Source organism: Thermobia domestica, chromosome 6 (assembly GCF_964235325.1).
Source record: "Thermobia domestica chromosome 6, izTheDome1.hap1.1, whole genome shotgun sequence".
Classification (NCBI taxonomy): domain Eukaryota; kingdom Metazoa; phylum Arthropoda; class Insecta; order Zygentoma; family Lepismatidae; genus Thermobia; species Thermobia domestica.
In genome coordinates, this window is record NC_137459.1 from 168041003 (window position 1) to 168053773 (window position 12771).

Sequence of the window (12771 nt, forward strand, 5' to 3'; positions counted from 1 at the left end):
TAACACGTGTACGTTTACTTTTAATTGTTATACACCGAACTTCTCATATCCAACACTTGCAAATTCTCACATTGGGCATTTTCTGAATAAAAACTGGATTTTTAAAAAATGTTGTGTGGGTAAAATTTATCTCCTTCCCCCCTTAGAAAACATAATTTTTGAGAACTATGAAACATGTACGTCTTCAGTCTTTTTTCTTTTTAACTGTAATGACCTATCATTCCTGAGTCTTCAAAGCCTGGATAAAAAGAGTAAGCATCCGTCATTACCGACTTTTAATTCAGAACTACGATTAAAAGATAGGAAAAAATATCCTTATTACCTTCCTCGGTGTTTTTCCTATACTGCTATATAAGCTCGCATAACCATGACGTAAGGCGGGTTGCATATAGGTGAGGTGTTCTTAGAAACTACGAAAACCTTAGGAACTAATATGTGCGCTATCCAAAAACGAATCTTTCAGGATGTACTCACGCAACATTTTTTACAGAGGGAGTTTGGGAACGGGCATATAATTTGAAGTACTCAACAACTACCTCTATTAAATTTGTTGCGGAAGTACCGCACAATTCTGAAAATGGATATTTGGAAAGGACACATATTAGTTTCTAAGTGAAGTCTTGACCCAACTACGGTAGTTCCCATAATATTGGAGCTCTGAACCTTTTTAAAGTTTATTTTTCATGTTTTATTCAGCCTATAACACGGAAAGGAAGCATTTATGCACCCAGGTTGGTCTATACTTTTCATCTTATCGTGGTGTCATCAATCACTTCCCAAACGTTGTCGGTGTTGTTTTGAAACACCCTGTACATATAACACATTTTGTTAATTATTATTATTATTAAATATGAGCTTATTTGCGGAATTTTGTATCCCTAACTTGAGGATTCATGAATGTTCTTGGCAAAACAAAAGAGCTTAATGTATGTATTTTTAAAACTCATTTCTCATCCCTTGTTTTTAATGACGTAAGGACTATTCTGTCGAAATTCAACATCGCCTGGGCGTTTGTGTATGGTTACTTCGAACTTTATAAGATTAAGTAGAACAGAAACATATTCAACCGCTATAATAAGCTATAGTATGCATATATATACACTTTAATAATTGTGACTGCATTTATGTTGTCTTTCTAACAGAAATACTGATATCCTTTCATGTTTTTTGTCCATGAACAGCATTGCGGCCAAGGACCAAATGCGACAATGAAGTATATGTTGACATGTGGTGTAAATTTAAAACTTGATTTTCCTTACGCTATAATCAAAGCTTCTTTCCGTTATATTCATTGCTCCTCGTGACTCTTCATACGTCATTGTGTATGAAGTTTATTATTCCCTGAAGTCCTCGTGGAAGTTGCCACTTTCCTTTCTTAAAAGTGTGTTGTAGTAGTGCGTGTTGTGATCAGCAGGCACAAGTAAACGACCTTGAAGGTGTAGGTAATGTAAACTTTTTTTTCCTTTATAAACTTTTAAGATGACGTGGATTACTTCCTTAAAGTAATTGTTTTAAATGTCCATATGTCACTGTTGATTGTTACCTGAATCGAAGTTCTTCGTCTTCCCTGCTAGCTGCATAACTATTGAGAAATGGCTCTTATATTCTGAACTGTGTGTTTGTTGAATATTATACAATATGTCGTGATATATAGTGCTTTCTGAATTGAATAACTTCATATTGCCATAGCTTGAATACAGACTTGACAACACTGGTGAAGGCTTGAAATTTAAACGAGAGAACAAACGGCAGCTAAAGATTTGTGTTGTAAGCAGTCTCTTTGTGTAGTCATGTTTATGAGGAATTGGTCTTGAATTTTAATGTAAAGTTATAATCTGCAGTTGACCTACATATACTTTTCATGTAGGTTTATTGATTTTGGAAGTGTCACCAGTTAGTGTGTCATCCTGCTGATATCTGTAGCGTTGCAGCTCACACAGATCTAAAACCGCCCGTGTGTCTTGTTTGCTCGGCGTTGTGTGGTCAGAACATAAGTCCTATCGTCTCTAATGTGAAATTCAATACCTCTTCAAGTAGTTTTTCAGCTGTTCCATGATGCTGGGTCAACAGCAAATATTGTGCGCCTTCACTGGGAGTCGAACTTTATACCCAACTGTGATTAAACATATTAGGAATCTTCCAAATATATGATGAAGTACGTACCATTTATTTTATTTTCTCGTAGTATGTATTAGATAAATACAATTGAGTACAAGTTTTCGTATTTGAGTACAATTCTTTTGATCTACACTTGGCATTACACCTGGTTTGGGAGGGGAGAAATTAAATAGGTTTTTAGGTCTGTCGAATTTTTTGGTTCAAGTTCATTGATTTTAAGGTTTATTCAACAAATACGAGTAAATTACACTGTAATTGACACATAAGCAGGTTTTTGTTGCTTTTCATTTTCCTATAGACGCCTCTCTAATTCTAAGACAAGGGTGAAATCTCAGAGGAAGGGTAGCGTACTAATTAAACTATCTACAAATTATTGGATTTATTGCAAGCCATAGATGTCTGTGGAGGTGATCAATGGAACCACCGCATATATTATTGATATTGAGTAAGTTAGTGATTTTGTATATTACAACAATATTCAGTTACATTTCTATCAAAGTCAGTAGTGTAGGGTAGGGGACATCATGGAGCTTCTAAGCCCCTTCAAGTTACTACAAAGTTGTATATTTTTACTATAGGACTTCAATATTAATGCGGAAGAGCAGTTCAGAAAGCATTATCATGCCCTTACACCCCACCCTACCCCTATCCTCAAAAGACAAATTCTTATTTTACTAATGAGTTCGTGCTATATACCTTTTAGTGTACAACATATTATATTGCTTTTATACAAGGAATCGTAACTTCAAAACCAAACATAAGCTGATAGAAAGCTACTTATTTCCATACAATAGTTCAAGCAGGTCATTGTCCTACTTTTCATAATTTATATTGGCAATAGTAAGTAATCTTAAGTATTAATTTTGCAGTACTATTGTAGCCCAAAATAATTCCCAATGTGTGTGTCAACATGTGTGTTAGTAAGTCTATTGGAAGGTTAAGGTGAGTTCTGGCAGCTTATAAGAAGTATCGAGAACAGGTGAACAATCTTCTGTAGATACGACTGTAGAATGGTCTTCTTTGTTTCTGTGCGGGCGTCCCCCACGCCGAATCGGGAAGCTTGTAATAGCCGGCTTATCATGAATACTGGCGCTCCATCCTTTCTCTCCCATCATTCTGAGCAGGCAGCATATCCCGGAACTAGGGGAACGAGATCAGCATATATCAGGGGTTAGAGAAGCGGTCTTTCGGCTTACATTCATTTCAACACACTAAAAGCATAAACATTTCATTCGTGATTATTCACTTCCGTCTCATTGTCCGAACTGGACATGAATAATACAAATAAAAGTATCAATGTTCAATATGTTATACTTCAATTATATCCCTTTCTATAGATAATAAAAATAACAATCTTACTTTCATAAAGTCCTACAAAAATAATTACGTTTGTGGCAGTATATCCCGTAGAAAGTGCGGGTGTACCGTTGAAATGTATGGTTGAGAAGTTTGTGGGAGAGAGAGAATTTGGTAGACCAGAAAGATTGACAATAAGTAGGCGGATCTTAGAAAGTTGGATGCCAGGAACCTTAATTCAGTTTCATCGACACAGCAAGAATAAAATACCGAGCTTTTGTGTCTGTGTTAAGTCATAGAGTGAGTTGTTATACGACTTGAAGAAAGTATAATATTTAATATGAATAGTGTTCCTAATTTTATTGTTCTCTCCTAACTTTTGTTTTAAGCAACATATAACAATAGGTCTAGTACCAAATTGTTAGATAACTTCAAAGAGTATCCTTAGTTAGGTGTTAACTCACTGACACACATACATTGTCATTTTATTTCGGAGGGAAAGTAACCAAAAATTGGCTGAACCAATAATATCACGTTCTGCAGGTACTTGTGATCACTGAGAGAGTGATTGAGTATGGAGATGTTGATGTTTCTATAAACCTTTGTATTGGAGTAAAGAAAAATGATCATTTTAAAATTTTCTACAGTGATAGTTTTTAGTGAGTTTGTGGTTTCGACCATTCAAAATCTTACTGACATGGCCAGAAAGTTTTGAAGGTAAGGCCATAAAAAACATTCTTGTTGTCTTTATAACGAGAGTCCTCAACATCGCCGGCTACGATCCCTTAGCGCCTTCCCAAACAGCACAGACAAGCGAACAGGGCCTAGTTCCTTCAGGGGCTGCTGTGGCGCTAGTTACGTGGACGAATATTTTCTGTGTAGCAGGCAAATGAAATAGCTATAACAGGAAAAGGATTCTAAAGTCCATAATATACACCCCATAATATACAGTCCATAATATAGCCCCCCCCATAATATCACAAAAACTAAACTTTTTTAAAAAAAAATGAATACAATTAGTATCGATTAATTAAGAACAAAAGATAATACAAACACATCGGGAAAAAATCCTTTACAAATAAAAAACGAAGCATTTCCCCAGATAATGGCTTGGCATTTAGAAATTTTGCATGTTCAAAACATTCTGTTTCAACATCTGCTATGTTCTTCAGCAACACTGGAACTATCACATCGCAATTTTTTACACTTAATTTTAATGAATTATTGTCCGAAAAGGGGCACTGCAAATACTAAGCGTATTGCAGAAAGGAAATAATGTACGCGGAAAGAATTTCCGAAAATCGGGTGTCCACAAACCGACGGGCTTTTCCAACAAACTTTTAAACAACGTGAATCAACCATACTAGTTCTTTTGTAGGATAGCACATTACGTTTCTACTGTCTTGTTTATATTATCAAGCTCATAAGCGTAGAATTGCATTTGTACTGACTGGTAAGTTTGTGGCATGATTCACAATCTATACTTTGAATAATTGTCCGAACTACAAAACCTCCTAAGTAAGCAGTAGAAACTAATTTCACTGTGCCTGATCCAATGTCTGAAAGTAAAACCATAAATGGGATTGTAACAATAGTAGTGAACAATAAGCTAAAATGTTATGAATTGACTAATTTCTTAATGTTATGAAGTGACCAATTTTCTATTGTGCATATAGTCTGTGTAGAGTCTGAATTTCTAAGGATTCTATTTCATTTGCCTTATAATTTAACTGAATTTCACTTTTAGTTTGCACTTCAATGAATGTGTCTATTTTTCTCCTATGTTAGTGCAAAATTGTTATATTTTTTTTCCTGGCATTATCGCATTAGTAGGTTTCATATGTTATATTGTCAGAACTACGTAAATATCTTTCTGAAACATGGGATTTTTGTAAATCATTATCTGTTTTAGTAAGATGTAAATAAGAGTCTACTAATATATTACTACAATGTTGCATTTCACAAAAGTAAAATCGTTTTATCTAAATAAATGTCAGGGAAATTTGGGGTTTCCACTGGCACACTAAATACTGGGATAGTATCTGAAATGATACTATCCTAGTATTTAGTGTGCCAGTGGAAACCCCAAATTTCCCTAATATTTATCTAAATAAAACGATTTTATTTACTTTTGTGAAATGCAATATCGTAGTAATATATTTCTAAAGGATCTGGTTTCTTCTTCTATCCCATTAGCAAGGACATCGATCTCGGGAAGCTTTGGAGGCCGGAGCCCCCGAAGTTGAAATGGGCTCCCTTAATGGGGGCCCAAAATGCTAAGTTGAAGTAGGTTCTCCAATTTCTACAGTACATGGTAATTAGTTTTCCTGTTCTACTAAAGCGTATCTGTCATAGGGCTCCCCCAAAGTTACACAGAAATCGGCACTCCTTCCCATAAGTTAAAAGTTTTAGGTCTATTTTTTTCTTTAGAAAAGAACCAACCTACGCATAGATCCCATTACTACTCAGAAGCATAAATAAATCAAATTAATTACACACGCTATAAACAACACTTACTAGGATCAGTATGAAGACCAGTCAACAATTCTGTAACTGTATCTGGTATGGGGATATATGCTTCAGAATCAGGAAAGTGATCGGGAATATTTTCCTCTGAAATAGTAGTAGAATTTACGGTGGAAGGCAGCGATAGTAATCCAGTTTTCAAAATTCGATTTATTGTATACACAAATGGCTCTGCTAACCAACATACCATTGCTCCCAGACAAAAGAATACACAAAAAGCAATAATAGAACACTTTTTGTGCTGTTAACTTTGCCACATAAAGATACGGCAAGTATTACGCAACTATATTGCCTACACACGCCACGCGACTTCTTTTATTAGCAAGAAGAAAAAAAAAATCAGGTAAAATATCACACTCAAGGTTCTCAAATGTCCGGGATTTTAAGGGACAGTCCCTTATTTTATGATTTTGTCCCGCATTTAAAGTCCTCTCCTTTTTACCTAAGCATCCCACTGTCAAATTCGTTTGTAGAAAGAGTTTTCCCACACACAAATTTGAAATGGACTGACACAAGAAATATGTGTTCTGTCCAGTTGATGAAAGCTGAGTTTTTCGACAGCCTAAAGAAAAATCCGAACTTGAAAAAGATTATAAGTACAGTTAAGTCAAGCTTGAAATACGATTTTTTTTTAAAAAAAAAAAGTTTAGATTACGGAAATCCAATGTTTTAAAAGTAAGATTTACCTAATTTTTCTTAGATCTATATTACATCTTTGTACTAGTTCATACTTTTGTATTTCTTCAAGTCTAAAAAGATTACTTTATTTGATGCCTGCCTCATTTTTTACCACTAGATTATGTTTATCAAAATCCTTCCCGTTAATACTAATTGAAACTCGTCAACCCGTCCCTTATTTTGAATATTTTTCTGACCATTGTCAAAATCCACTCAGACTTACGTGACAATAGACAACCTGTCCTGTTTAGTCCACGTTAGTGGCGTCACAACTGCGGAAAGGTCAACTATCCCTTGTATGCTAAATCTCATGTTACGAGAGGGAAATGGTAAGGCGCTGAGAGATCGTAGCCGGCGATGGTCCTCAACCAATAGTCACCACAATTTTCATAGTTCTAATGACCACTGATTTATTTATTTATTTATTTATTTATTTATTTATTTATTTATGTATTTGTAATGTCGGACTCAAACAGGGACGATGATCCCCAATTATAGAGTTTTTACCAGTTAAATTACAATGTTAACTTACACTTTTAAAAAAAAGAAAAATACAAGCTACACATAGTTTTACAAAAAAAAATATAAAGAAATAATATTCACTATATAATATAATTTCACATACACACACATTTATATATTGTTTCGATAAATAGTTACATATAAACATACGTTTCACACTATTTAGATATTTAAGTTTCATATAAATTAGTAAATTTGTACCTACGTATTGGAATTAGTTTATATTTTAAATGGATTTAGCATAATAATGTTATATTTGTTTACATTGAAACTGAAGTCCAAATCATGATTTCTTACCATTTCGTTGTAGTCACATAATATTCTAAGCAGTGGTGTTTTTATAGCGTTTGTCTTAGGTATTTTATTTATGAAAAAGTTCCATGTTCTTAAGTTAAATTGACCTGCATTAAAGTGAATGTTTTTCTTTTAAATGTGTCTACTTTCAATAATTCCATTCACGAACTTATATTTTTAAAGAATATTCAAGTATTTTACGCCTTTTATGTAACGGGATAAACTGAAATTCCTGCAATATTTCATTATAAGAAATTCGCATTCTATACGATGACATATTATATTTCTTATAATAAAGGAAACGTAGGATTTTTTTTTTCTGAATATGTTCTATTTGTCTCTGATAAGACATAATTCGGTGACCATATTATTGACCCACACTCCAGTTTAGTTCTAACAAGATTATAATAATAGTTTAATAACCACCAAATATGTAAAATTTCTTGTTTTTTAATAACAAAACCTAGTTTTTTTATAAGCCTATGTCATAATAATTTGAATATGATTACTATAAAAAACAATACCAAGATCTTTGTTTCTTTTCAAGTTCAACATTATTCAAGCAATATTCGTAATTTTCAACATTTTTATAAGTTCCGAACCTCACATAATGACATTTATTTATATTTAATTCTAAATAATTATCTTTGCTCCATTCAAATATGACATGACCACTGATAAATATATATATTAATGGACTTACGCATGGATAGAAAAAAAAAAACAGTAAGTAATACAAAAGACTAAACTTTCATTTACAAATTATATTTTCCTTACTTGATTATGTGTAGTTGGGTATCAAATCGGTAGATCACTTAATGCATTACAACTGTTTCCCTTTATATATATATATATATAATAAAGATCAGTGCGTTTGAACTTAAAATATATTATATTTCACTGGATTCAAAGAATCTAACATCGAATCATCTAAGCAAAGTTATGTAATACATTGTGGAGATCTCAGCTGTGGCCGCAAGATAATCAGTTAAGGAAAAAAACTTTAAGACTTTCCCTAAAGAAAATAAACTTTCTTGTTAAGTGTACAGTGTATCAAAAGAGAGAATGTGATTTGATGATCAGATACAAACGTATACATAGTTTAATTTTAGTCCAATTTAAAAGGATTCTACTGTTATGTTTACATGCTGTTCACCACGAAACCAGTTTTTGTTCCTACCTCTTCACGAGTACGAACGTTTGGTAGTAGTGCGGATGTGACGTCATGGCGTAAAGCGTTATGCACCTTAATGAGCACTAGCAGGTGACTGGGATAATAATACAACAACAACATGTTATGTAAGTTGTTCGGGTCAATTCATTCATATGCTAGCTTTTGATGTATGCGAGTCATTATTACAGGCTACCATTCAATGTTTGATTCTAGTCGGTAATGCTCCTATTGTTAACAAATTTTTAGATGTTAATTTGAGACTGGAATTAATTATTATTCTTTACTATCTAAAGCTTCAGAAAAGTTTGGCCAGTCCTTCTGGTCTTAAACTTTTACTGTTTTAAAATCCCAAATGTAATAATACTAAAAGGACTACAACGTTTTCGAATCGAATATTACGGATCGCTTTCGTATCTCGAAAGCAAATTCGATGAAGGAATGGGACTTTCATAGATTTTCGTCCCAAAGTTTTTTAAAGGAATAACATTATCATTTGAACAGCTCAAGATATGAGTCAGTGTGTATTTTAGTGTAAATTGTAGACAGATTGATTTGTCGATGCGGCTAATTCCGTTTAATACAAACGCAAGTGAGTCGTTTGCATCCCATCTTTATACAATTGCTCCCTTATCGTATAATCTCAATTATGGAAAGAGACAAACTTTACTGAACTAACTGTAGACGACCTTAAAATATTTCTTTAAATATTTTAAGTCATGTTTAATACTTAAAATCGTCTTTAAATATTTTAAGTCGTCTAAAATAGTCTTTAAAATATTTCTTATCACTGTCTGGTGCTTCCTAATAATTTCTGCATTCTTAGTCAGCTTCCGTAACTGTTTCGATAACATGTGAATGTGCAGTAATGTATACTTCCTTATCTCGCTGCGTTACAAACTACAGAGAAGAGGCTTTCTCAGTGCAGTCAATTTTTTATGCGCTTAAGCAACTCTTTTATGGCTACAAGATACACGGAATATAGAATAATGTACCGTCTTTATTTACCGTATTTAAGAATTAGGAATTACTACAGAAATCGACAGACGTGTTCGTTCTTCCCACGGGAAGAATAATGTTTATGCAAAATTTGTGAAATGTAAAACTACAAGCAATGAATTCGGTGTTGCCTCCATCGATTCTTGACCAGTAACCTGAATGTAAGTAATGCATTTTTGATCACCTACCTCACAGGCCCTATGGTACATTTACGTACTATAAAGTTGACCCCCTCCCTATCAATACCCTTAACTCGAAAATCGCAAAAAAAAAAAAAGTATGCGATTGAATCTTGTAAAGAAATACGTAGGCCTATGTACAAAATGTGGGACCTCTAAGTGACCCTTTCCATGCGAAAAGGTGATACCACACGCACATAATATTATTATTATTATTAATTTTAAAAGAAAATTACTTGTTTTGAAGTATGTAGATTTTCCTCTTAAATTTTTGTGTTTATATTGCGTCGTCATAATCATGATTACCCATTCTGCTGTTATGGGCAGGTCACTTGCCGTGACTGATTAAGTTCCATGCTTCACGATGTTTACCTAATCTCTTCATCTTCACGAACAATTTCTCTTTTCTTGATACCGTCCATAATTGCAGCCTTCTTCCCCCATGCTCTGTCCTCCCATTGTGCACTCTAGCACGTCCCTTGTGAGAGTTTCTTCTCAGTCAATGTACAACTAATTTATCCTCCTCTTTTCAATGACATCAAAATTTATTCTTTTCTCTATTACCATTTCTAACGCCCTTCCATTCTTTCTCCGTTCGACCAAGCTAATTTTCTCCATTCTTCTCCATACCCACATTTCGAAAGCTTCCATTTTATTTTTCATCACTTTCGTGTACTGTCCATGTTATCACCCCATACAGTACAATAGTCTTGAAACATTTTATGAGTCTTAATTCAAGGACCCACAAAATAGACTCTCTTCTTCCTAAATGCTTTTTCCGCCATTCCTTGATTTGCTTTTACTTCTCGTTCGCACCGAGCAGCTCATAAATATAATACGTATATTCTTGTGTTCGATCCCCAATGGTGTTTCATCTCCACTAGATCAACACATAAGCCCGATAAGCCGAAATAAAAATTTTAATATTACGAATATTACGTATCCTATTATTTGTCAGCCTTTAGCGTTTGTCTAGTGGCTAGCGCGCGCGTATTTTTAGTGCACTGGATACCAGGTTCGATTCCCTGTGGGAGAGCACTGAAAGCATGATTGTGGCTTGGATCTCACTTCAACTGTAGGTTCAAGTCTAATATAGCTTTAATGCTGAAGATACTCGAAACTTCAACAAAGATCAACTTATTATTATTAGTCGATTTGAACTGCTTTCATTCATTCATTTGTTCTATTTCCGTTCACTTGATTTTTGCTTTTAAAATATCAACCAGAAGTTTAGTATATCCCGTACGTGATCGATGAAACTCAGCTGACCTTGACTAAAATTGGCATGGTAGTAGAGCTTGGCGAGATTAGTAGGTATGAGATATATCAGTATGCAAGATTTTGATTCCCGAGTTATTGACCATTGTAGCTGGGTTTGAACTTCATACAAGATATGCAATTGTTCGGGAGGAGAAAGAAAGAAAGAAAGAAAGAAAGAAAGAAAGGAAGGAAGGGAGAGGAGAGAGAGAGAGAGAGAGAGAGAGAGAGAGAGAGAGAGAGAGAGAGAGAGGATGAGAGGATATAGCAGTTAAAACTGAGGTGGCCGCTTTAAAGATTGTCCGCCTTATTATTACTTTAGTGTTCTGTTTGTTCAAAGCATTGACAAAGGAGATACATCAATGACATAATAATACTTCACGCTAGAAGAGTTTAGAACTCGAAGCAACAGTTGTGTAATTATGGTTGGTCAGTTGTATTGCAGAGACAGTTTTAGCTGGGAAAACTGTTAACTACAATTATTTAAATGACAAACCATGTCATTTAGTTGAACTAAAACTTGGAAATGGTCGTAGACCTCTTCTGATCCTGATCTCGTCCCCCCGTTTTCAGTCCCTGAACTCATCCCTAAAGTCGGTCGGCCTTTTACTCCCACAACGACACAGGACATAAAGCCTATTCATGATGATGATTCAATTTAGAGAAGTCAAGAGGAACAGAAGAGCCGACTCTAGAGATACGCAGAAGCTTCGTCAGAATTTTGTACTCACAACATTCTGCATTTATAGACAGATGTATACTTGATGCTTTAAAGAAAATACATATACTTTTTGTTTTACAATTTTCTTGAACTTATTTCTAGATGATAACCAAAAAGTAATGTTTTGATGTCGATGGTGGTGGTAGGAAGTAAATAGATTAATATATCTTAATATCAGATAGTGATGTGCTGAAGTATTTCAAATATCAGCAATAGAAACGCATTATATAAATTACTAAGATAGTACCGGTATTGTATATCATTCCTAGAAAGGATCGTAGTTAGAGGTATCGAGAGAAGCTCAGCCCCTCCTGGGACGACCTTCAACTCCTCCTGAGAATTTCAATTGTTTGTTTACATCAAATATGTATAAAAAACAAGGATTAAAAAGTGTTTATTGATTCTTTCGTTGGAAGAGGAAAATATTTTTTTTAAAAAAACGAAAGGTTGAAATTAGTTGAGGCGAAATAATCAAATTTAAAATTTTAGTATTTGTGGCCTATTTCTTCTTCGTCGAAAGAAATCTCTCTCCTTTCTCTCTCTCTTTCTTTCTCTCTCTCTTTCTTTCTTTCTCTCTCTCTTTCTTTCTTTCTCTCTCTCTTTCTTTCTTTCTCTCTCTCTTTCTTTCTCTCTCTCTCTCTTTCTTTCTCTCTCTCTCTTTCTTTCTCTCTCTCTCTCTTTCTTTCTCTCTCTCTCTCTCTTTCTTTCTCTCTCTCTTTCTTTCTTTCTCTCTCTCTTTCTTTCTTTCTCTATCTCTCTTTCTTTCTTTCTCTATCTCTCTTTCTTTCTTTTTCTCTCTTTCTTTCTTTTTCTCTCTCTCTCTCTCTCGTTCGCTTTATTATTGTGGAGAGATTTTTACTTATTGACTTGACAGGTATGCCTTAACTCGCTGAAGGAAGAATGGATAGTCATTTCTTGTTTTCAGAAATTCAAATTTGTGTCGGAAATAGTACTTAATTTATTGTGGTATTCTTTTTGTTTCGGTGATTTGTGTACACGTAAGTTCCAAA

General features: G+C 34.2%; 1 protein-coding gene across 7 annotated transcripts in view; it reads left to right on the plus strand.

The window, feature by feature from the left end:
- Nucleotides 1–12771, plus strand: part of LOC145688308 (excitatory amino acid transporter 3-like) — an 885785-nt gene that overhangs the window by 734700 nt on the left and 138314 nt on the right. The window contains exon 1 of one of the 7 annotated variants that reach the window (XM_081762340.1): nucleotides 2136–2155. The exons of the other annotated variants lie outside the window; for them this stretch is intronic. Within the exon in view, the coding sequence (XP_081618466.1) occupies nucleotides 2148–2155 (8 nt within the window). The 5' untranslated portion in view covers nucleotides 2136–2147. Of the gene's footprint in view, nucleotides 1–2135; nucleotides 2156–12771 lie in introns of those variants that run through there. 7 annotated transcript variants of the gene reach the window in all.